This window comes from Protopterus annectens, chromosome 1.part1, assembly GCF_019279795.1.
Source record: "Protopterus annectens isolate FY-2018-M chromosome 1.part1, PAN1.0, whole genome shotgun sequence".
Classification (NCBI taxonomy): Eukaryota; Metazoa; Chordata; order Ceratodontiformes; family Protopteridae; genus Protopterus; species Protopterus annectens.
The window spans coordinates 787,770,477-787,798,051 of record NC_056726.1 but is presented as its reverse complement, the minus strand read 5'-3'; the positions used below and the strand labels follow the sequence as shown (position 1 = coordinate 787,798,051).

The following is a 27,575-nucleotide window of genomic DNA, read 5'->3' as shown; positions in this document are numbered from 1 at the left end:
AACTTCATTATACTGAACTCCCAGAACAATGAAAACTAACCCTGGGAAAATAACCACTTGGACATCATGGTGAAGCTTGCCCTTTCTCCACTGTAGTGCAATCTCAGAGTTGGTATATTTAGTTAGGGGAATGTTGGGGGGGCAAAGCCCCCCCCCACTTAGTGTGATTTCTTGTTTGCTGTTTGCTGTTTTGTCCAGGTGGTTGAGTGGTTGTTTACCTGGGGTTAGTTTTCTCTGTTCCGGGAGTGCGATGTAAAGCAGATTCAGTGAAGTTGTCTCAATTAATTTGGAATTGATATTGGGGAGATTCAATGTTTTGAAGAGGATCCATATATATATATATATATATATATATATATATATATATATATACGCACAGACATGTATATATATATATATATATATATATATATATATATATATATATATATACACATACACACTTTTCCTCTTTTCCTTCATATTATATGCTAGTTATTTTGTATTGTAATTAATAATTGGTTTCATTTTGTAATTTACCTTTTCCCTGGGCTGAGACTGAAACTGGTAATTTCTGATCAATGCTCTACCATAGTTAAAATATTCAAATAATTAAAAAAAAATATGGATGAAGGGATCCTTATATGCCATCATAATCTGTGTCTGTGTTACTGTTGCAATGGTTCAACACAATATCATTAATTCAGTCATTCATTCTTTAATTATGCACACTATCCAATTCAGTGTTCTGGGAAAACCAAAACGTATACACGAAAACACTGGGATGCAGCACCACTTTATAGCGGATACACACACCACACACACAGATACACACACACACACACACACACACACACACACACACACACACACACACACACACACACACACGCGCATGCACGCACGCACACACACACACACACACACACACACACACACACACACACACACACATGTAATACAGACACCCATTAGCACATGATGTTGAAATGCTGGAGGAAACAAAAGCATCCAATGAAAAAACTGTGGACAGAGTGAACATATGCAGATTTTGCACAGAAGGCTCCCCCGCCAAGCATCAAACAGGAAAACCAATCTCTGTGAGGCAGGACTTCTAGCTACAGCACCATTGTTTTACTCAGAGAAAAAAAATTCAAATTTGACAATCTATATCAAGAAGAAATAATTTCAGCCTGATCGCTACTGTTATACCTCATGAGATACCCAACTTCATTTCTTTCTAGCATGGCAGCACACTTGAGAAAACTCATGTTCTCCACTAGGAATTAATTAATCATCTTAATCCAGACTTTTTTTTTTGTATTAAATAATGATGAGCCTTAGATATCTATTTATCTAGTTAGTTTGTTTACCGGGGTAGTATACTGATCAGATTATACCATTTGCAGGCAAAGCCCAAGTGAACAAATTCACAATAAATAAGTAAATAAATAAAACAACAAATTTGCAAACATGAACTAATCACATAAGTTAGAGAATCCCACAGATAATTGTAACAATATATAAATATTATTAACAGAGGAGAAAAAGAAATATGAATTCATTTTAGTAGTAAATACAACAGGGAAACAGCAGGAGAGAAAAGAAGTAGAAGTGATGCAGTTGAGGAGGGAGTTAGGTGATATGTCCAGTTACATCACGAAATAAAAAGAAAGTATGCAACATGCAGTTTAAAACAGAAAACTTTGAAATTCAGATAATCAATGCAGGACAGTGCTCTTAAACATTATTCTGGAAAATGATTAACTTGTTTAGAAATGTGACTAAAGAAAAATTCTATGAATGGTACCCCCTATACACACTGAAGAGAATACCATGTAAGAATCATTACAAATAAACCATAAGCCAACAATTTTCAGAGCATGCGGACAATTTAGCTTCCAGAGGCTATGAAAGAATCACATCAGATCAATGTAAAAGCTTCCATTTGAAAGCGTGAGACTTAGTATCGCAAGTCCTTACACTTCTTACGAAGAAACAGCAAACTGCAAACGTTCTTGTTACACCTTTAAAGCTTTTCCCAAGGGGCAACCGCACTGCATGCCCTGATACATATGTAAACCTACTCTGAGACTGCAAAACTGAGGGGAAAAGGGAAGAATTCCAGGTCCTCACTGTCTGATGTTTTCACACTAACACTAACCCTGCATGTCTGATGAAGTGTGAACTGATCAAAGAATTTGCTAATTCACACTTTTACATAACGGATGTGTGCATTATTGAACTGCAACCATATATATTTATGCTCAACTTCTGAGAGATTTGCTTGGCTACAAACATCTGCATTAGAAGCTGAAGTTAAGTGAAACTTGCAGTAGTGTATTTTAGTCTTCTGTTAAGTACAAACTTGCAGTTTTAAAAGTACTGTATTTTCATTTTTTCTGTTTCCTAATTGTGTGTTTCATTGAACAGTGTGCTGTGTGTCTCTCTGCAGTTAGTTCTCCCCCACCCTTCCTATTCCTGTGTTGGTATTAGTGTTGGTGGCTCTGGAATTGCCCGCCCCTCCTGTAAGTTTGTATTAGAACACTCCTCCTGGGTCCATCTCATTTGCTCATTTAACCGAGTATAGTGAAATCATATTCTGAGTCTAGTGTTCACTCTGCTTAATACAGAGATAAGATTTGCGAAGGCCAACCCACTTAGGTTCTTCCTTCCTCTCCCCTTGCACATAAAAAAATTGCACTTTATTCATCTGCTTTTACTGTATTTGTGTTTCCTCCTACTTTATTTTGCTTTTCTTAAAAGTACTCAGTTTTATTTATTCTGCTGTATTTATTACTGCTTGATAGTAGCCTGATTAAATTGTAACTGTTATTCTAAGTCTTGGTTTAAGCACTTGGGCTTCATACAGGCTGTTTTACATTAAGAAGGTTTGCAGTCTGCACTGTTGTGGCAGGACAGGTACCTTACATCCTTCTAAGTTGGGAATTGCTGATTGAAGGCCCAGTGTCTGCTATTCTAAAAGTGTATTAGTTCTGGCTTAAGCACTTGGGCTTCAGGCCAGTTATTCTACATTAAGAGGGTTTGTGGTCTGTACTCTTGTGGGAGGAGAGGCTGGATTCTACCATTCTGAGCTGGGAATTTCTGGTCACAGGCTTATTGTGCCTGCTTATTTGAACTGTTTCTTTCTGAAATTGGTGCACCTTGTTGCTGTAGCATAGACCAGATTCAGGCCTGCTTAATCTAGCTTTGTTTGTATAACTTGAGCACTGATCCAGGCCATCTTTTTTTGGAGAAGGTTCCCCTGCGCCCTAGTAGCAGGAGTGTGCAGTTAGAATTTGTCTGATTGAAGACTGCTGGAACAGGGTTCAGTTTTGAGCTTTTTTTCTGGTTAATTGGGTAACTTGTTTAAATCACTTTGTTCATTTTCTATTGTTTTATATATATATATATATATATATATATATATATATATATATATATATATATATATACAAAAATTGCACTTTATTCATCTGCTTTTACTGTATTTGTGTTTCTTCCTACTTTATTACTAGGGGCATTGACTACAACTCTGATCTGCGATATATAACAATAAGTATCCTTTTCTGTTCATTTAAAGTGTTTTTTGAGTGTATCTGCTTTATTTTCTGAAAAAAAAATATATATATATACTTGTTTCCCACCTTTCTAAGCTAGTATAGTTCAGTTTTCAGGTTAGTGCTGAATTAAGGGCTGTGTTACAAATCTCTGTGTGTGTCCATAACTTACTTGGATAGAAGGAAGTTTCTCTGTTCACCTGTGAGAGAGGGGAGCTTTGAGTAACCTATCTGTCCCTGGAGGAGTGGTTTCAGCCCAGAAATTAATAGTTTATTGGCCATTTTGGGCTAATTTATATCTCTTTCATTTCCCTGCTATAAATACCGCATTTGCCCGGTTTTGCGCACTGGGCAGTGCCAGTTAGCTAGGGTAAAACTATTCCCGGCTCCACAAAGCCTCCTCTTCAATTTTTCCCTTGGAACTAGACAAACTTTCAACTTAAGCACTCAAGCCATTCATTTCTCAGCCTAGCACTTCCTCAAAACGTATAGCAAGCACTTATAAACCCTAGCACTATACCCTCCTGTACTGTACAGAAGGACAAGGCTCTCTATTCGACCTTACCAGCCATCCAGAAAAACAGTTCACTGTACCTATCCAGGCATGTCCAAAGGGCAGTTTTAGGTGTATTCTCCAGTCCAACTGGTGAATCTGAGCATTTTGAGGCAATGTTACAACTGCCCCATGTACACAGACAACCCTCTCCTCCTACCACCAAACACTAATATATGTGAGACATGTAATTATACAGCCAAACTGGAGGCTAAGCTCTCTCAACCCAAGACTGGATCAGACAGTCAAGAGGAGAAGGGAAATACTTGCATCACACCACCAGTCTCACACAGACCGATTAAACCAGGACTGGCAAAAAACACACATAAATACATGAAAACATACTTGGAGGCTCTAAATAAAAATCTGAAAAACCAACAGAGACCTCCAAAGCAAACATCCAAGCAACCTCCACCACCCCCAACACAAACCATGAAACACATACTTCACAAAACCAGTGTGCCATGCAATCACAGCCCTTAAGGCAAAATAACATACCCAACATACTAGTAATAGGTGACTCTGTAGTCAGGCACACTGACATCCCACTCACTAGGCTGAATAAGGAGAAGGTTACTGTTAGCTGCATGTCGGGTGCCAGGATCCGCCACATAACACAAGCACTCAGGTCACTCCAGAACAAGTACAAATATGACTCTGTCATTGTCCATGTTGGTGTGAATAACATGAGCCGTACATCCCTGGACTATATGAAAAGAGACATGGAAGAGCTCTCTGATCATGTAGCCCAGGCCGGTATGACCCTGACCCTGAGTAGCATCCTGCCCTCACCAAGAATGATACCACGGTATAAAGAAATAATTCTCGATTTCAACAATTCGCTAAGTTTCTGGTGTCATTCAAAGGGGATCCAGTGTCTGTCTGCCTGGGATGACATGCTCGACAAGCCACGCTGCTTTGCTAGAGATGGCTTATACCTGTCACACTTGGCTTTCGAATACTGGCCAAGGCTCTTGCCACCCCCATAGTGCCTTTTTTGGGCAAGGCTCAAAAGACAAACCCCACTGCCGTAAATAGCACAAGTAACAAAAAACTGAGGGTAATGCTATTCAATGCCAGAAGTCTAAACCTCAAAATGCATGCACTCGAGGCACTCCGCAGTATGGAGAAAATTGATATATGTGCAGTAACAGAAACCTGGTTTAAGGCTCCAGAGAGAACCCCAGCACTACCAGGCTACAACTCATACCAAACATTTCGGTCACAGAACCCAAACCAAAATACAAAAGGTGGGAGTGTATCCATTTTCATCAAGGATACCCACACCTCCAGGCTAGTGGCACAGCATGATGCTTCAAAGATCATCCATGTGCACCTAACAATGGGCAAAACTGCAATTCAAATTGTAGCTTGCTACAGATCACCCACCATGTTCCAGGACCCCCACTTCACATTCCTGGAAACACTGGGAAACATCAAGGTCCTACCAAACACCCTGATATTGGGTGATTTCAATTACCCAAACATTAACTGGGAGAACTACTCAAGTACTAAGTCCCTTGCCCAACATTTTCTAAAATTTATAAACTCAAATGCCCTGGTTCAACTGGTCAACAATCGCACCAGAGGTGACAACATATTGGACCTGGTCATCACCAACATGGGCGACCGGTGTTCCACACAGGAGGTCAACCGCTTGCTGGTTAGATCTGACCATAAACAAATCACTTTAGATATCCACATTCCGCCCCCACCCCCGGACAAGGAAACCACAGTGAAAAACTTTTCAAAAGCAAACTTCACATTACTTAAGACCGAGGTGGAAAGTTTCAAAGTCCCCATGCTGAAGGATAACACTGTCCAAGCTGCAAAATCCTTTACTAATGCATTCTACGGGAACCTACAAGAATGCATGGATCGTGCCATCCCAAGCAAAACCAAGACTCACTCCTCCAAGAATAGGAAACCAGTCTGGTGGACTCCTGCCATAAACAAGCTATACAATAGAAGGAGGAAACTAGTACAGAAAAGAGTAAAATCCCTAGAAGGGAAGACATCCCTGATCAGTATCAGCAAGAAACTACGATCCCTCATAAAATCATCCAAGGCGCGCTTTGAAAGAAAAATTGCCAAGGACTCCAAAGATAACCACAAGGCATTCTTTAGCTATGTCAAGAATCTAAGTGGCAATGCTCAGATCTGCTTGGAGTTAGTGCAGAATGGCACAAAATACACTGAACCGACTGATATCGCCAACATCCTGGCAGACAGGTTCAGTGCAAACTTCACCCCTCTCTCACCCCCAAAAGGGCCCATAACCATAACAGAAGAATGTAGAGTCCCTGAAATCACAGACACTCAGGTTAAAACAGCCCTCTCTAAAGCCGAAAACACAGCATCAATGGGACCAGACTGTGTCCCAGGCTGCATCCTACATGAGCTCAAAGACGAACTAATCCCTCACCTAAACACACTGTTCAAACTCAGCCTCTCCACAGGCTGCATACCCATAGTGTGGGGCACAGCAACGGCTATTCTGCCCCACAAAGGTGGAGCCACAACCGACCCTGGGAACTATCGCCCTATAAGCCTGACTAGCTTGGTCTGCAAGGCTATGGAGCGCATCATCATGGAACTCATTAACAGATTCATTGGGAACCTCCAAACACTGGACCCTACCCAGTTCAGCTTTGTTAAGGGCAGATCATGCCTCCTAAACCTGGTGGACTTCTTTGAGACAGTTATCAAGGCTATAGATGAGGGAAAGGTGGTACACACAGCCTACCTAGACCTCGCTAAGGCCTTTGACACCATTCTCCATTCTTGTATTATAGACAAGCTCACCAGCCTGAACATAAACCCCTATGTCACGAGATGGGTTGCCAACTAGCTCATGGACAGAACCTACATGGTGAGAGTTGTGGGAGCTAGGTCTGACTCTAAACCGGTTAAAAGTGGCATTCCCCAGGGCTCAGTCCTAGGCCCCCTCCTGTTTGGCATATACTTCTCAGAGGTACAGGCAAGCACAGGAGGACTATGGCTAACCAAGTTCGCAGATGACTGCAAACTAGGAGCTATAATTGACTATATGGCTGACACAGACATCCTCCAAAAGGGTCTCACTAAGACAGATACCTGATGTCAAAATCATGGCCTCAAACTAAATGCCAAAAAGTGCATAGTCATTCCCTTTGGAAAAAACAAAGTACCCACAAACTACCACATAGGTGGTAGTCCCCTAAATGCGGAAGATGTAATAAGGGATCTGGGGACCCAAGTAGATAGTAATCTCACCTTTGATAATCACATTGCCAAAGTGGTTAGAAAATCCTTCTATGTGGCTCACCTAATCACAAAAGGGTTCGCATCCAGATCAAAAGAGGTCATTGTGTCCCTCTACTCATCACTCATCAGACCCATCATAGAGTGCAATGCCCCATTTGGGATGTACTTTACAAGACACCTGCAACAGCTGGAAAGACTACAAAAGTACCTCACCAAGAGGATCACTGGCCTCAAACAGATGCCCTATGCAGCTCGACTGAAGAAACTCCAGCTGTACTTGGTTGCATACCGCCTACTCAGAGGTGATCTCTGCTTGACATACAAGGCCATGTCCAACCCAGAATTAATGGACATGCTCCACCTAAAGAACACCTTATCCCCTTGAGCCACATGCTCTAGGATTCTAAACCTCACCACAACAATAAATAGGACATGCTGGAGGGATAGATTCCTGTCCCAAAGACTTCCCATGCTTTGGAACAAAATTCCAATCTACATTAGGCAGAGCTCCTCACTAACACTCTTCAAAAGAATCCTTGATGAGTGGATGCTAAACAGAAAGTTTAGCCCGGGGATCACTTCAGTGGCTCTGCTGGACAAAGGGGCGGCGAAAGCCAACATATTCTGGCTAGGCTTATAAATGCCTTCGGGCAGATAGCCTAGTACCTACCTATGAATCTAAAAAAAAAAAAAAAAATATATATATATATATATATATATATACATAATCCAAGATCATCATATTCTGGAGGAGGGGGACTACTATGATACTGCACTCTCAAAAGTAGCATATAGTACATGTTCACAATTTATTTTCCATATTCTGGGGATCACAATTACTGTCGTATTTTCAGGGGAACCTCACATTAACAAAAACTAAATAAATAAAAAATCAATGCCTGTGGCATATATAAAAGGGTAGAAGGGCTGATTTTATTCACTTACCTGTCATTTTATTTTAAGACTATAGAGATATTTCAACAAAACAGTTTTGCATCACTAGAAAGAACTTTCAACTTAATTTAATTTATTCACTAGTTAAGCAGGAAAATGAACTGATCCATCTTGAGTACTTTTCAGGCAAGAATCAGGTCCAAGGAGCAAGGATGAATGCAATGTGCACAAAAACATAGAAAGTTTGAGGTACTTCATCAACCAGTTTGCAACATGTGTTTTGTAAATGGGAGTAAAAAGAAGCATCCAAAGAAATACACACAGGTATTGGAGTAAAATGTAGATTCCACATAGAGATCGGAGATAAAAATTTAAATTAGATTCATCTTGATGTGCTGTAGGCTTATGCCATATGTAACATACTTATGGAAAACCCAGGGCTTCTGTTATTCTTTGTGTACCATTCAGCAAAACTATTTACTTTTATAAGATCTTGGGAAATCAGGCTCAGTGTGTGACTTGGAGAGCCTACAAAATATGTGGCACACCACTGAGTGCAAAAACAAAAATGTGGTAACTTGTGAGTAAAATTCTGATTGGAATAGTCTCTGGCTGAGACTTGGATGTCCAGGTGCTTAAAGATTTTGTTTCACAGAGAACTCTTTTATTCTAAAGTTTCATCTCCCAAACCATTGTTTACACTTATCAAGGGTATTAGAACTTCTCAGAGATTTGGGATGCATGGCTAGGTTTAAAAAGACCCTCGTGATCCTTAACCTAGTAAACACCTATGAACCTATGAAACAGGAAAAAGGCAAACTTGCTAAGCATGTTTCTGATGTCTGGTCAGATACCATAACAAATACAAGCCTTAAAGGTATAATAGTTTTTTTACCAAGCAATGCTACTGAGTATCATGAAATCTGACCGTCATCATTACTAACATAATTTTTTGTGTGGGGGGCAGACTTGTGCTCCCACCCTTATTTATATATATATATATATATATATATATATATATATATATATATATATATATATTACTGCCAAGGTTGCACAAAATGACCAAAATATAAAACCCTATTAATAAGCTAAACTCAACTTTAGACTGTTGATTTATAGAGTAAGTCAACAATTCCAATATTCAATTACAAATTAAATACAGTACCTTGTTTAGTTACAGACATTTCTCTCATTAGCAGTACTTCCATAAAGGAAGGAATGAGGTTGCAGTGGGAGAGCTGTTTTTTTAAGAATCTCTCAAAAGCTATATAATGGGTAGCAAAAAGATGCAATAAAGAAACAGCTGACAGCAAACTGAAAAGCACTGTGGAAGAGCTAAAGAGCTTACTGGAGTAATGGAGACAATTACTTCAAAACAGACCAAACATGTGAAGGTAAAAACAAGAAACAGTCAAAACAGCTGCAAAGGAAACAATGAGATATAAATGTGTGGGGGTGAGGAATGCTAATCAAAGCGCCATGGATTGTCTGTAACAGATTCACGCTGACTTGCCAAAGGTAGTTTTGGTGAAAGCAAACAGACTGTAAACTGTTCAATGAAACTACCATCAGCAAACACTGGAAGAAATTTTGTTTTGCAGAGGGCAATCCCCTATACCCACCATGTGGGGGGACTACCCAAACCCTGGACTTATACATATCAACTCAGAGATTGCACAGCTTTGGAGAATAAAGTAATCCCTACTGTCAGTGAAAGTAGCTTCGGTAAACAGTTTTTGGTCTTGTTGAGATCTCTTAAACCACCTTTGCTGATCTGGCACACTGTCATCTATAACATAGGAAGTTCAAACTGTTGGGAGATGTTTAATGTATTATTTTTCTGAAAAGTAGTTCTTTAATATCAAACTGAGTAAATGCAGTCTCATAAATAATGCTTAAATATTTTACAGCATATGTGCAAAAACAGTGATCACTGAAAGCATACTTCCTATTTGGATTTTAGTAATTCATTATTTTTTCTGGTTTTCCTTATGACAGTTGCTCAGTGCTTGGCTACTTCTTTCTTTGTTCAAAAAAAAATAGAGCATCTATTTCTTATTCTCATTATATTATAATGATGGCTGGAGTTCAGAAAAGCTTATTGTGAAGATGAAGACGTATCTTTGAAGCAGACTTCTCAACTGTCCCTATTTTTGAGGAATGGCCCTATTTTCAATCCTGTTTTCCCCTGCATGATGAACCCATATTTTGCAAGTATGTCCCTATTTTCAGGATTACCCATTTACTCAATTTTCTGAACCCCCTCATCACATGTGATTTTTGAAACAAAGGACACAGAAACCCACACTACATGACCAGCTACTAGTGACACCAATAATTTAGATAAGGAGGACCACATCTCATATCTCCCATTTTCAGAAGCAAAAAAAAAAAAAAATGAACAGGGGTGTGTGCGTGTGTGCTCATGTGCGTGCCCGAGTGTGCGTGTGTGCGTGTGCGTGTGTGTGTGTGTGTGTGTGTGTGTGTGTGTGTGTGTGTGTGTGTGTGTGTGTGTGTGTGTGCAAGCGCATGTGTATATATATGTGCGTGTACTTGTGTGTGTTAGGGAGAACACTAGCCTACTTAGGCCTGACAGTGCTAGTGTGCAATTCAGAGACATGATAATAAGCCAGTAAAGAGAACTTCCTTACTGTAACTTAACTTGTCAATGAATAACATATAAATCAACCAAATAGCACAAATACTGAACATTTATCTGAATCTTATGGAGTGTTTTTTACACGTTTGTATTTGGGTCTATGTTCTTTAATCGAAAGTACAGTTGATTGAACCCATACTTCCGCGAAAATGCATTTTGTTGAAAATGCACTTTCGCGGAATAATTAAACAAAAAATAAACATTAAAAAAAAACTCACTAAACACTAATATGCAGGGGGGCAAGCCCCCCTGCACCTTCCACCCCCCTACTTTAATATTCTCACTCCGAGATTGCACTACAGTGGGGAAAAGGGAATATTCTGTTATCCCCACTGTACCACAATCTCAACAGGAGTTTCCTTAGTTGTACATCAACAGTATACGTTGATGTACAACTAACGGTACATACAAACTGCATGCTTTTTTTTTCGACAAAATGCACTTTCGCTAAAGTGGGTTTGATAAAGTATGATTCGATGAACCGTACTTTCGATAAGACAAATAGGACCCTTGTATTTTTACTTATTCTTACCTTTTAATTCTGATTCTGTGCCACTGGCATACACTTTGATCTAGAGTATCTCTGGCAGTGTTATTTGCCATATGTTTCCAAAGTAAACAAAGTGAAAAATAAAATACACAGCATTTGCTGAATAAATCAGAAGGACGTAGTGATGGGGACGCCCATATAAAAAATGCATAGGATTTTTTTAAAGTAATTCTTGGTTGTTTGGTGGTTAACCACATTTTTAAGGTAATATCTACTACCAACTGATCTTCAAATAAAGACACTTAAGAGATAAAGGCTTGCAGTAAGAGTAACTAAAGGAAATAGTCTGATTTATTTCACAGAAATGGAAACAAAAACTCTTATGGCAAGGCCTTCTTGAGAAAATGAATTGATTGTTACAGAAATAGAATAAAGTAATGCAATTGGTGCTCTGCAAAGTGAAGTTCTAGGTTCTTACAGTGTTGTTTTGGGATATTCTCACAATATATAGAAGGGAAAACATAATTTAGTTATATATGTAGCATTGATTTCATTTTACACAACTATTTTTACCATGGGTTATTTAAAAATGCAGTTAAGGAACCAAAAAAAAAAAAGGATAAAACAATAATTAAGTAGAGTAACTTGAAGTGATATGCACATACAGTAGCCAAACAGAGGCTCAAAGACTCAAACAGACGGTTTGAAGTATGGCATTAATTGTCTGTGCTAATTACCAGACAGGCTTTGGTCCTTTATTGAAGTTAGAGGCTGACCTCATAAAAGTCCCACAATTTTTGATCAATAATCAATTTACATTTTTGACAATTAGTCTTAGAATTATGCAGCTGTGGATTTCATGAGATTTCATAATACAGCTACAGTTTACTGAAGCTTCCTATGAGCAAATCCCCACCTGTAATTCGTTATTTAAATCATTACACAGTTTGTTAATTTATTATTTAAATCACTCCACCATTTGCTAATTTATTATTTAAATCACTGCACAATTTGTTACCTGGTATAAGTATCTGTGTTCCAGTTTTAGATTCATACTTAGAATGTGAATCAGTGGTGAGCTCCACACGGCAGAAGTAGGTATTAGTATCGTTTTCACCTAAGTGAAGGATTCTTAGTGAAAGGTTATTATGCCTGGGATTCCCATCCAATTTATATTTATTCCCATTGTTGACTGAGATTCTGCAGCCATCTGTTTCATTGTAGTCCGTGCATTTGAAAATAACAGGCCCATCATATCTGTCTGTTTTCCATATGACTGTAATATTACCATTATAATTCTTGTAGGGATGGGTAAATGAGCAAGGCAAAATAAGAGGCTTTCCAACCACACCAGTCACCTCTGTAGGAACTGTCATGGACCAGCCACTCCCTTGGGCACCTGAAATAAAGAACAATGGCAATTACTTTTTTAAAAATAAATTATCCATGTGCTTTGTCTATTAAAGTAATTAAATGGCTTACATTTTAATTGCTTATTGCCCACATTTTAAAACCCAAGGCACCCTCCACTTTGTTTTATAACCAAGACTGAAAAAAGCAGACTATATAAGCATGACCGAAAGTAAGAATGCAAGTAATGTTGGTGAGTGACTACATAACATGTAACACAAACACATGAATGCCTGGGGTTGTCAGCCTTGATCTGAGTGTTTGGACATACACATTAGCCCAACATAATGCATCAGAGATACTTCAGGTGCAGCGACAATTGTGTAAGACAGCGATTCAGGTCATAGCCTGCTATAGGTCCCTAACCATGTCCCAAGACTCACACTCCACGTTCCTAAGCACCCTGGAGAATATTAGGGTCTAACCTAACACACTCATACTGGGTGACTTCAACTACCCCTACATTAACTGGGAAAACTAAACATGTACTAATACACTTGCCGAATGTTTCCTGGAATTCATTAATTCCAATGCCCTGGACCAGCTCATTCTTACCCCCACTAGAGGTAGCAATATCCATGACCTGGTCATTACTAACATGGGTGACCGTTGCTCTACACCAATAGTCAACTCCTCCCTGGTTAGACTCGACCACAAACTAATCACCTTGGAAATACACATCCCACCCACCACCCTCCCTCAAAGGTAACCACCATGAAAAACTTCTTCAAAGCTAACTTTGGGCTCCTAAAAACAGAGGTGGCTAACTTCACGGCACCCATGCAAATGGAGAATAGTTGCATGACCGCCAAATCATACACCAATGCATTGTACACACACATACACAAATGCATGGATCTCGCCATACCCAATAGAACAAAGACTCTCTCCTTCAAAAAAAGGAAGCCAATCTGGTGGTCCCCTGCCATAAACAAACTCTACAACAGAAGTAAGAAACTGATGCAAAATAAGGTGAAGTCCCAAGACTGGAAAAACTCCCTTATCAGCCTCAACAAAAAGTTGAGATCCCTCATCAATCCTCTAAAGCTAGCTATGAAAACAGAATTTCAGCAGATAGTAAAGACAACCACAAGGCCTTCTGTAGTTATGTAAAGAATCTCCACGGCAATACGTGGATTTGCTCTGAGCTACTGCACAATGGTACCTCCTATACTGAGCCAACAGATTGCCAGTATACTGGCCAACAGATTCAGTGCCAACTTTACCCCTCTCCCCTCCCAAAGTACCAATCACAATACCACTAGATTGCCAGCCACCCAGTATTACTGCTGCACAGGTTAAAACAGCACTGTCGAAGGTCAAGAATACAGCTTCTATGGGACCTGACAATATCCCTGGCTGTGTTCTACATGAACTACAGAGTGAACTGGTGCCTCACCTGTGTTCCCTGTTCAATCACAGCATCACCTCAGACTTTGTCCCTACCAAATGGCACACCCCTACAGACATCCCTTACCACAAAGGAGGAGTGATTACAGACCCTGGCAACTATCGCCCCATTAGTCTAACGAGTTTGATATGCAAAGCTATGGAATGCATCATCATGGACCTAATAAACAAGGATATAGGGAATTTCCAAACTCTGGATCCCACACAGTTTGGTTTTGTGATGGGTAGAGCATGCCTGCTCAACCTGGTCGACTTCTTTGAGTCGGTCACCAGAGCTGTGGATGAAGGGAAGGTGGTTCATACAGCCTACCTTGATCTGGCCAAGGCCTTTGATACCATTCCCCACTCAGGAATCATAGAAAAACTCACTAAGCTAGGCATCAACTCCTATATCACTAAGTGGGTTGCAAACTGGCTCACAGATAGAACCCACAGTGTGAAAGTAGCTAACTCCAAGTCAGACTGCCGACCAGTCACGAGTGCAGTTCCACAGGGATTGGTCCTGGGTCCTCTCCTGTTTGGTATCCAGGCCAACACGAAGGGACTCTGGCTGACAAAGTTGGCAGATGATTGCAAGTTGGGAGCTATTATTAACTCCCCAAGTGAAGTTGACATCCTACAGAAAGGCCTCACTGAGACCAACGACTGGTGTCAGAACCATGGCCATAAGCTCAATGCCAAAAAATGTGTTGTCATCCCCTTTGGGAAACCCCAATTCCCATGAATTACCACATCAATGGTAGTCCACTGAATACAGAAGGCGTTATAAGAGATCTGGGAACACAGGTTGACAGCAACCTCTCTTTTGACCACCACATTGTCACTGTGGTCAGAAAATCCTTCCTTGTGGCACATCTCATTACTAAGGGTTTTGCATCCAGGAAGAAAGAGGGTCATTGTCTCTCTCCCTCTCTACTCTTCCTCATTAGGCCAATCATCGAGTACAATGCCCCATTTGGCATGTACCACACTAGACACCTGCAACAACTGGAGAGGCCACAAAAGTACCTCACAAAGAGGATCCTAGGCCTTAAACATTTGTTCTATATGGACAGACTCAAAAACTCCAACTATTCTCCGTCTCATATCACCTACTTATAGTCAATATCTGCTTGGCCTACAAAGCCATATCTTACCCAGCTCTGTTAGAAATGCTACATCTAAAGAAATACCAATCCCTCAGCACCACATGCTCCAGAGACATCAACCTCATTACCACAGTCAACACAACATGCTGGAGGGACAGGTTCATAACCCAGAGACTGCCCATGCTATGGAATAGACTTTCCATACGAGTCAAACAGAGCACCTCACTGGCCCTCTTCAAAAGAAATCTTGATGGGTGGATGGGAAATAGAAAATCCCCCCCCTGGAATCACTCCAGTGGATCTACTCGACATAGTTACTGGGAACTAAGGTCGGGTGGCATGATGCCAGGGTAATCCTATGGGCTAGGCTTGTAAAGGCTCCAGGGCCATTAGCCTAGTACACACCTATGAACCTATGAAATAGACCTATTACTTACAGAGTCCATTTAATTATTGTACTCATACCTCTCGATCTCTAGGGGCAAGAAATATGGACAAAGCCAAAATAATGTGGGGACAAAGGACCAAAAATAGGCACATATTTTAAATATTGTACTTATAAACTAGATAGTTGCAAGAATAACAGGATTTGTGTTAGCGTGCATTTATTGAAGGATGTGAAATCTGAAGCTTAAATGTATATCATTATTAGTGACTTCAATTCTCAATGATTTGCCAGAAAAACACAAATTTTATGAGGAACGGACCAAAAGCATGAGGCAAAAATATGAACATTCTGTGAAAATCTGGACAGTTCAGAGGTGGCTAGACACAGTGCAGCTATGTCTTGCCTGCAGTTGCTAGTCCCTGTCTTTTCTCTGTCATATCTTTGAGCCTCTCTCCTGAGTTATACTACACCAAAGCCTCAGGCTCTGTCTTGAGCCATTACCCACCCAGCTGTGTCTCTTCCACTCACGTTTCCCACTTTTCCTCTTCAGCTCCACCCTTCTGACTTGAAAGGGAACAATTCATTCTACCAAATTCATAGTCTCTTGTCTCTTCTCACTTCTGATGTATACATTCCCATGCCCTCAAACAGAATGTACATATTCCTCATCATTGTAGCAAATATACTTGTGTGGCCTCCATTACTTCATTTGCTGCCTTACCAATCATTTATGGTGGAAGGATGACTTCAGCATCTTTGAAACCCTGTGACAGAATTACAAATACCAGAATCTTATTGGCATGTCCAACTATTCTTCCACACTGCATAAAATAATTCTACTTCGGAACATCAGGTTATTTCTCAAAACCATTCCTTCAACATAATGTAACATTCCAATATAACAAATCCTGGCCATACCAAGGTTACGCTGTTTACTGTCAGAATGTATAACAATAGACTGCTACATCTCCACACTTTCCTGCAAGTTGAATAAGCTGTGTGGTAACAGAGATCTGGTTTCAGTATAAAGATAGCACTCCCATTTTACTGAGTTCATGACCTATCATGCGTTCAGACCTCCTGGAAGATAAAGGAGCATCAGTGTTTGTTAAAGACCTAATTATCACTAGACAGATTCCTCTGGATTCACAAGCATAGCTTATTATACTTTAAATTACCCTTAACAAGATAAATTACAATTCATAGCCTGCTAAGGATCACTGTCCTTGTCCCTGGAGGACTATGAATGATTTCTAAATGTGCTAACTTAACTACCCATAAATACAAATGTCTTGTCTATGGGTGATTTCAAATATCTATTGAATAACTGGAGCACCTGTAGCTCAGAGGTTGGATGTGCTCCCCAAAAGAGATTCCTACCTTCAGTAAATATTAACTGTTTTGTACAAATAGTTATCCAGTCCACTTATGGTCAAAATCGTCATGACCCATCCTCACTAACATCTTACCTATTTGTACTGCTTTTATAGTGTCATCATCTCTGCTCAGATCCAATCACAAATTAGTAATTGTTTCCTTTAGATTATCTAAGCCTACTACGAGAAAGATCTCTGGCTTCAAGGACATTAGAAAGAGAAATCTATTAAAACTGTATGATAAGCTTGAAAAATTAATCTGCAAGATTTCTGGCCCCTGCAGCCTCTCATGTAATAAACAGCATAAGCTAAGCAAGGCAGTCCTAATTAGAACCAAATGTATTTGGAAATGTAAAACTAAAACTTCTTGTTGGAAAGCAAACATTAATAATCTCTATAAAAGTAAATAAACTTGTTGGAATGCTAGCATTAATAAGCTCTATAATACAAAAAAAAATGAAGTTGTATAAATAAATCAAAACCTATTCACATTAGACTATCAAAGGATCAGCAAAAATCTGATATTTATCACAATGAAGATCAGTGCAGAATTAAAATTAAAGATAGTGTCCAAAGGCAACAATAATCATAAACCTATTACACGATTAAGAAATGACACACAGCAATGTGCAATGTTCTGAATTCATTCATAATGCCATTTCCCACTCCAGCCCTAAAGATATTGCTAATAGGATTATAGGGTCATAGGAGGTTACTAGGCTATTGGCCCTGAGGCCGTTATAAGCCTAGCCAAGAGTTTAGCCCATGTTTAGACAAGTCAGCACCCAAAGCCCCTGTCCAGCAGGGACATAGGTGGAATCCCAGGGGTGTATTCTCTTTTTCCCATCCAGTTATCCAGGTTGCGCTTAAAAAGGGATAATGAGGTACTCTGCTTGATGTGGAGAGGGAGTCTATTCCACAGATGGGGGAGTCTCTGGGACACAAATCTGACCCGCCAACAAATCCTATTGATATCAGAGACCAGGTTGAGGTTGCACATATGGGTTGCTTGAGTGGAGCTTGACTTGCGAATATGCAGCAGTCCCACTAATTTACTTGCAGATAAATGTAATGCAAGCTTCACACTAGAAACCATTGTTGAATTTTCACAAATTCTCAAGTCTGATCCTTCCTCCCAAGATTATTATACAACATATCTTAACTGCACTTTGTAAAGCTAAAATAAGATTCTGCTAACATATATCTTGTTGCTTAACCAATAGCACCGAACATGCCCAAACTGAACCCCTCTTAGCAACAAGGTTGTTCCTGAAGTATGGAAAATAGTTATTTTATGCACTTCCATAAAAGGGTCTCAGTCCAGACCCTGAAAACTATAGTGCCATCAGCCTAATGAGCCTAATTTGCAAAGCCATGGAAGATATGAAATCCTATTTCATAAGGTCCGATATAAAGCAAATTATTGCCCTAAACGTGCAACAATGTGGTTTTGACAAAGGAAGATCATGTCTACCTAATTTAGTAGATTGTCTTGAGAAAGTTATTGAAGCTGTGGATAGTATCCTTGCATTCTTACGGTATTCTTGGGTTTGAACAAAGACTTTGACACTATTTCTTGTAAAGTTAATAAACATAAAGGCCTAAATTCAGACCCTTGCATTGTAAGATGGATAGCACGCTGGCTGATAGAACACGTTATTTAAGTAGTAGATGCCACTGCAGAAATCAAAAAGGTGAATAGCTGCATTTATTGGGACTCAGTACTAGGACCTCTTCTGCTTGTCATCTATTTCTCAGATCTTCAAACCACTAACCCTGAAATATAGCTACCTAAACTTGCCAGTGACTTTCAGCTTGGTATTTGTCATTTTCTCAGCATCTGATGCCATGTTCCTACAGAAAAGGCTAAACCACTCAAATTATTGGTTATTAGAAACTGGTTTAGATTAAATTCAAGGAATTGTAGCATTGCTATATTTTGTAAATAAATTTCAATAGTAACTTACAGTATAAACAGCAGTTGGGAGGATGGCCTAATGATTAAGGTGTTTGCCTTACAAACACAAGGTGCAGGGTTTGAGTCTCACAAGGGATAATTGGCTAGGCTTAAAATGGCTCACAAGGGCAGTTAGTCTAGTACTAATCTATGAAACTATGAACCTATCTCGTTACAGGTGGATACTGTCTTCAGAGATCTCAGCACATTTGTAGACAACTATTTTTGGTTTTACCACCACATAGCAACAATAGTCAAGAAGTTCTACTGTCAGACCCCATTAATAAAGAAAAGTGCCTCATCCAGTCCAAAAGTTATCATAGGAGCACGTGGTCGAGTGGCCTCCGAAAGACATGCATAAATGGGCTGGCAACTCAGCACCATAAAAATCGACTGCCAATCATTAGCGGACTGGAGTTTCGCTGTGGTGACCCTTAACCAGGAAAAGCCGAAAAGACAAACATAAGATCATAGGAGATCACTAGGCTATTGACCTGGAGGAGGTCATTTTAAGCCTAGCCATTTCATCCCAATTCAATGCCATAGAAATGCTAGTCAATACCCAAGATTGCATTTAGTGATGACTGCTCAGGTCTAGGAGGGTAGTGGGCTCTATCCCCGGTAAGAATTTATGGTGCCCCATCCACTCATCCAGGTTCATCTTGAACAGTGCCATAGAGGTTCTTTGTTTCACATGAATTGGTAGCCTACTACAAAGACATGGGAGTCACTGGGAGATAAATCTGTTCCTCCAGCATGTCCTTTTAAGTCACAGGCCATATTTAGGTCCCTGGAACAGGTAGCCCTAGTCCCATTTGATTTATGTATATGCAGCAAGTTCATTAGGTTTGGGTCTTGGATTGCTCTATAGGCCAGGCATAAGTCTCCCCTAAGAAGTCTATATGATATGGAGTATAGTGACAGTGACTCTAGTCAGTCTGTGTAAGGCACATGCTAGAGTCCCTTGATCTTCTTTGTTAGAATCCTCTGTGGTCTCTCTAATTGCTGCAGGTGCTTAGTACGGTACATGCCAAACAAGGCGTTATACTCAGTTTTAGGCTGCTGAATAAGTGCAAAGTACAGGGGGTTATATCTTCTTTTTCTCTTGATGTGATGCTTTTAATAGTCAAGTGTGCTATGTAAAAATCTTTCTTTACTAAAGTAGGCACATGGTGGTCGAAGTTAAGGTCACAATCAACTTGTGATCCCAGGTCCCTTACCACTTCATGGGTACTTAGGTTACTGGTGTTGATTTGATAGGGTGAGAGTACATTGTTTGTGCTGAAGGGAATGATGATGCATTCCTTTGCATGCCATTTGAGACTGTGACTAATACACCAGTCGTTGGTCTGGGTGAGAACCTCCTGGAGTATACTGACATCATTTGGGTATTCAATGATTGCACCTAGTTTGTATTTGTCTGCAAACTTGGTCAGCCACAACCCATTCATTTTGACCTGAACGTCTGAGAAATATATACCAAACAGTAGGGGGCCCAGCATTCACCCTAGTGGCACCCCACTGGTAACAGGTCTGCTGGTTGATGTGGAGTTACCCACTTTGATAGAGTGTCTGGTTTGTCAGCCAATTGGCAACCCATCTTACAACAAAGGGAGTTTTCATTCAGTTTGCTAAGTTTATCAGTAATGCTTGAATGTGGGATTGTGTTGAAAGCCTTTGCAGGTTGACATATGCTGTGTGCACAGATTTGTCCTCATCAATGGCCATGGTTACATTTTCAAAGAAATCCACCAGATTTAACAGGCAGGATCCACCCCTCACAAAGCTGAATTGGGTAGGATCCGGGGTTTGGAGGTCACCTATGCCTTTATTTATGAGGTCTATAATGATATGTTCCATGGCCTTACTGGCTGGTCAGGTTTATGGGTTTGTAATTCCCCGGGTCTGTTGCTAGGCCTCTTTTGTGGAGAGGAATAACTGTTGCTGTACTCCATTCCACAAGAACAAAGCCTATGGTCACACTATGACTGATAAGAGTACTTAGTTGTGATGGTAGTTCATGTTTTAGCCTGTTGATAAGACAGCCTGGGATGTCATCTGGTCCCATAGAGGTTGTGTTTTTTTGCCTTGGACAAGGCTTTGAGAACCTGCTCTTCAGATATGTAGGGTGGGGGTGGAGTTTAGGGGAGGGTACGTTGTAAGTTAGAAAGGGATAAGGGGGTGAGATTTTCACCAAACCTATCTGCTAGCAGGTTTGCTATTTCTGTGAGGTCAGTGTGTGTGTGAGACTGTTGGCCACTAGTTCTTCACATGCTTGGGTCTTGCCCTTTAGATAACATACATATCTGTAAAAGGCCTTATGGTTACCCTTGGCTGCACTTGCTAAGTTTCTCTCAAAGGAGCTCTTGGAGGATTTGACAAGTTGTCCTATTTGCCTGTTGAGGCTGAGGAGGGTGTTTTTCCATTGTTGGGGCATTGACTTTGTTTTCTTGGACAGCAATATTTTGCCTTTATTGTAACGTTTGTTGATGCTGGATGTCCACCATGGCAGCTTGTTTTTACTTGGGGCTCTGGCTTTCATTCTTTCTGTTATGGCCAGCTTTATACACTTATGCAAGTGATTGTACAGGGTTTTAGTGTTAGCTTCAGTGTAGTTACCACTTCCAGCTTGGAGATGGGGCTTGGAATACCTTTATACCTTCACCTAGAAGGGAATAATTTGCCTTGTTGTTTTAATCTGATTTCACCCATTGTGAGTTCTGGTGTTAGTGGCAGCTCAACAGTGACTGATTTTGGTTAGTTTTAACTAATGAGGGTCTGACAGTTGCTGCAGTGCTTCTGTTTGACATGTTGGTGAGGACCAGATCCAGAATGGCTTGTTCCCCTTGTGGGGTATGGACAATTTGTTCCAGGGCATTTGAATTAGCAAAGTCAAGGAACTTTTGCGCTAATAAGTTTGGGCTAGTGTAGGTTTCCCAGTTGATGGTGGGATAATTGAAATCCTCCATAACCAGTGTGTTTGGTAAAATTTGGATTGTCTCTAGTTTGGTCAAGTAGGCTTCATGAGTGTTGTGACCCACAGAGGGGGACGTATAATTGGCTATGACTTGAATGAGGGCTTTACCCACTGTAACTTGGACCTGGAGTAACTCCATAGAGTTATCCAGTCTAATTAGACGGGGGCAGACCTCTCAACTGTCCCAAATTACTCAGTTTTTACAGAGTTTTGGGGTTCAGATAATGGGGTGCCACGATTCCCGAGTGGCGCCCCTTCAATTCCAATTTATTTGCACTTTGTTTTTTTATTTTTTTTAATTTTCGCGCTTCATGAGCTGACGTCATCATGTGCGTGATGACATCAGCTCGACCAGCCTGTCGGACTTCAGCTCACACTCGTACTTATCACGTACCACATATTTCCGGCTCTGGTTCAAATGCTTTTGCGAGCGACAATCACCAGAGCCAGAAATTATTTCGCTGGCTGAATGATGGATCTATTTAGTTAGCAAAGAAGAGCCGGAAAGGATTTCGCTGGCTGGATCTATTTATTTAGCAGAGAAGATGCTCGAGGAAAGGAGTTTGAAGACACTGGCTGGATTATTTATTTAAAATATGTTCGCTAGCTGGGATTTTATTTAGAAGAAGACGGATGCTCACTGGATGTAATTAGAGGTAAGGTGTGTGTGTGTGCACATATGCCAGTCTGTGTATGCTTGAGTATGTACAGAGAATTGCTAGCTGCCAGATGTCACACACACACACACACACACACACACACACACACACACACACACACACACACACACACACACACACACACACACACACACACACACATATACACACACACACATACACACATTCTTGGGGGGAGGCGTATGACAAGTGTCTGAGATGCGACTCTCGAGATGGTAGGTATGCCATGTCATATACTATTTTTTCTTGTAAAGGGGTGAAAGTGCCACAGTGTAACTGTGGCTTGATGCAGAGATGGGTATTTTGAGGGTATTCAAACATAATTTTCACCTGTGATATTTTGCTACTAGATAACCATGATATGTGACTACTGTGTTTGCTTGTTGCACTCGGATTAATCATCTTCGCTGAAAGGGATATTAAGTGACTGTGACCTGGATGAGGTGCACATGAGATGGAGAGTAAGAAATGTGGCCTTCCTCAAGAGGTAATAGAATGTAAGAAGCACATATAGAGGCAGATGAGGACAATTTACACACAAAGGACCCCTTCTACACAACAGATGCCACCCATATGTCCTTAGATCTTGTAGCAAGAGCTTATCAGTAACAATGACATTTTCCATACCCTACTATCCATCTGTCCCCAAAACTTGCAGACCTGTGAACTCAAGGGTAACATAGTTTTATTTTATATAGTTGAAGGGAATGCGGTATGCTGTATGACAACTGTAGGGGCAGAAATGGAATACAGACAGCATGTGCCAAAGTGTACTTATAGGTGTGGGCAAACAGCTCTGATACCAAGATATGGAGTCACCTTGGGAAAAAAAATATTGTTATAGCATTACTGTTGAATGGGTTGGAGCCTAATATGAATGTGTACTTTATCTGTACTCTGTCTCCTTGTCAAAGGGAGATCACTTTCACAAAGTGGGATTAGTGAAAGCAGGTTTTCTGATTTAAGGCTACATTCAGTAAGATGTAGAAAACTTTTCTGATTTGAAAAATAATTTAAAATGTGTGTGTCTGTCTATCTTGGTGTTTGGGCGACACAATCTTGAAGGGAAATGGAGGATTACTCTTCCAAGCTACAGTATTTGAAATTTCGTAGTTTAAACTATAGGTTTTTAGAAACAAGCTCTGCCTGACCTTTAAAGCATTTGACAATGATCTAGTAAGAGTTATTCTTGGGTTACATATGTATCTTAACCTCAAAATGTACAGGCAAATTATTTCTGTATTTGTTGGACCAAATGGGAAAGCATGTAAAAGAAGGAAGTTTTATTACAGAGATTTTTTTACTTTTTATTTTTTTGGGGAAAAAATTACAATTTGGCACATACCGTAAGGAAATCAACATTCTCCGGGCTGTTTAAAGATAATCCATTTTTGGGTAGAGTGCCATGTATATTAAACTAATGTTTTTGAGTAGATGTTCAATGTTGGCAAATAGGCCTTAATACAGGTTACTGCATACAGATGAACATGTTGCAGGCATGAGGAGCATGGGTTCTGTCTCAGAAAAATACAGATTTGTACTGAGTTGCGAAAGGAGTAGTTTATTGAGAAGTTCAGGTGTTTGAAAAGAGAACATAAGTTGGCATAGCAAGTACCACTCCTTGTACTTGATGTACGTTATGGTAGGTGACTTTGGATGTGATGTGGGTTATAATGCTGTTTCAATGAATGTGAGTTTCAAGGGCAGAGAAGTTTTAATGCCAAGTCTATTTTCATTGTGAGACAGTATTGCTTTGTTTAGCAACCAGATGTTTGTTTTTGCATTGTGCTATAAAATGTAAAAATAAAATCCATATAATCATTGTAGAAGTAAAGCAGTATGCACACATTAGTGTTTATGGTAAATGGCATGAAATAGCCAGGTAATGGAACATTGGAATGGCTGCAGGGGAACTCTGGTGCTATATTTTGGTTTTCTGTTCTTCAGTTTGCGTTTGAGAGTTGGTATCCCACAATTCCATTGGAGTAGGTGGGGTAACGTAATTGTGTATGCAAATTAGACCTATTTTTCATGGGCCTTGTTCAGATTTTTGATGTTTCCAGGTTGAGAGGTATGGACGGGAGGTGAATTTATCTGTAATGTAGATTGAAACACTACCTCCTTTGGTTTTCACATGTTCATTTTGCAGTCTAATGGTGTAGAAGGCATTGTAGCCTTGCAAGGCCAGGGTACTCTCTGAGGCCTTGAGCCAGGTTTCTGTTTTGTACAGATATCTGCATCTTCTAGTGATAGAAGTGCTTCCAGGTGTCAGGTGAAAACCATCTCTGGCAATGCAGTGAAGTTTCCCAGGCTGACAGGAACTGGATCCCCTTTGAACGATCCCAAAAACTGAGCCAGTTATTAAAATCAGTCATTTTTTGTTTAGGCTGTGGCATCATTGTAAGTGATGATAGTATGCTGCTCAAGGCTAGGATCATACCTGCCTGGGACACACACTCAGAGACCAACCATGCCTGTCTTCATATAGTGCAGTGAGGTACATCTCAGGTCATTCACACCAACATGAACTATAACAGAGTCATAACTGTAGTTGTTGCTGAGAGACGTGAGTGCATGCATTGACGAATCCTGTCACCGGACAGGCAGCTGACCATGACTTTCTCCTTGTCCAACCTGTCAGTGGGACATCTGTGTGTCTCACTATTGAGTCTCCAGTGACAAAAACATTTGTTTTTTGAGTGTTATACCTTACTGACTTGGTGGGTGAGACTGCTGTTTCTATGTGTCATGGATGCACATATAAGCATATGTAGTGGTGGGTGAGTTGGCAACCTTCTCCGTGTTACTGCTTTGAGTGAGAGATCATGGATTCTAGATTCTTCATGTAAATACATCTCTTGCGCTCTGTACTGGACTGTGTTATTAGTATACGGTTGACTGTGTACATGAGGCAATTACTACACTGCCTCAAGAGACCCAAGTCAACAAGGTTGGCAGGAGAAACAAAGGTAGTACAACTCTCCATAATGCTAGGTTGAAGACTGTTGTCACTGGGGTGGCTATTCAGAACTGATCACGGAGGAGCTCAGTGGATGAATATTTCTGACTGGGTTTTAGGGAAAATTTGGTGAATTTAACTGTCCAGCTTTGGTGCACAACTGAGCGGCAGTACACAATGCTGTGTGACGCACAAACAAACAAAAACCTGCTCAAAGGCAGGGCCTAAATACTAGAAGCTAAACACTTAAAAAAAAAAAAAAAAAACTTTAAAAGGATTCAAAATTACAAATTAGGATGTTATTCCAAGCCCTAGATCAGCCTTCCTTTACCAGACAGGTCCCAATCAGCACAATTCTCTCACAAAAGTGCAGATAGGCCCTTCCAATCCAAGATGGCCTGAAAAATATGCTCAGACAAAACAAACCACTACAAACAGTTCCAGCTGACTGAAATCCTGGGGGTGGCAATTATAACTTTGATCCACAAATCTACATTGTAAAGCTTATCTGAGTGTGTCAGGTGTTAGTTTTTACCGAAGACAGCATTGTACATTTACCATAAGCCATTAAGGTTAATTACCCCTCGCATAATATAAACCACTAATTTGTTAATATTAAAATATTTCCAACATCTTTGTTTAATGATTTCATATACTTATTCTACTATTACATCTTTCAAACTCCCTTTTTTCTTAACTGCATTATTTTATTATTATTTTATAACTACAGTAAACTCTCAGTTAACCGGAACTCAAGCAACAACTCTCAAGCAGCTAGAAAAAAAAATCGAAGAAATACAGTACAGTATGAACAATTCAGTTTTCTATGTGTTGCACTTTGTTAATCCCCCATGGAAAACAAAACTTACATTTTTGGAGTTTTAGAGTTCTAAAAAGGAAGATACAAATAAATTCCCTAAGTACAAGTCAAACCAAACTAGTCAAATTGCAAATATGTCAACACTCGCTCCATGCTCACTCAGTTTGCATCAGATTGAACATTCTCTCTCTCTCCTCACACACACACACACACACACACACACACACACACACACACACACACACACACACACACACACAGTATCTTCAGCTTTCATTCATGCATTCACTCACTCTTTCTCTCTCGCTGATCTCTCGCTGATCTCTCAGACACACTCTCTTCAGCTTTCATACATCTCTCTGATCTCTCACACACAATCACTTCTACTTTCATACATGCCTTCATTCTCTCTATGTCACCATTTCATTCAATTCCAATCCACTCAGTGTGTCACTGAAAACTGTTCTGCATGCCACACTTTCTAGCAGAAATATAAGTTTAAAATATTATTATTCCAGCCAAGCTTTTAATTACTATATTTCAATATTAAAATCAAATCATTACATTGTTTATGGCATGGTATGGTATGGTATGGTATAGTACAGGTATAGTATTTGTCAGTTCTATTTTAATAGTAACTCTCAAGCAACCAGAAATTACACTTACCCAGCATCTACCAACCCCATGGGTGCCGATTAACTATGGGTTTACTGTACAATGAAGTAAAGCAATTTGAATGTGACTACTTTTTCTAAGTAAAATTAATCAGGTTAGTAATTATTGTTTATCTCCATTCCAAACTCTTCATTTAATATATAAAACATATATAACTTAACATATATAACTTAACATATATAACTTAACATATAGAACTTAACATATAGAACTTAACATATATAACTTTGTGATTTTGAGCCAATACCCCCCACCTTACATATCTGAAGAGCAAGTCTTCAAAGCCCTGTCCAAGGCAAAGAACATGGGCTCTGTGAGACCAGATGACAATCCAGGCTTTCTTCTAAACAGGACAAAACATGAACTAGCATCATCACTAACTACCCTTTTTGGTCATAGCCTAACCACAGTGTTTGTTCCTGCAGAATGGATAACAGCAACAGTTATTCCC

At 40.0% G+C, this 27,575-nt stretch overlaps 1 protein-coding gene across 2 annotated transcripts in view; it reads right to left on the bottom strand.

The window, feature by feature from the left end:
• Nucleotides 1–27,575, bottom strand: part of SIGLEC15 (sialic acid binding Ig like lectin 15) — a 333,010-nt gene that overhangs the window by 220,632 nt on the left and 84,803 nt on the right. For both annotated transcript variants that reach the window (XM_044078161.1, XM_044078170.1), the window contains exon 2: nt 12,403–12,783. In XM_044078161.1, coding sequence (XP_043934096.1) covers nt 12,403–12,783 — 381 coding nt within the window. The remainder of the gene's footprint in view (nt 1–12,402; nt 12,784–27,575) is intronic.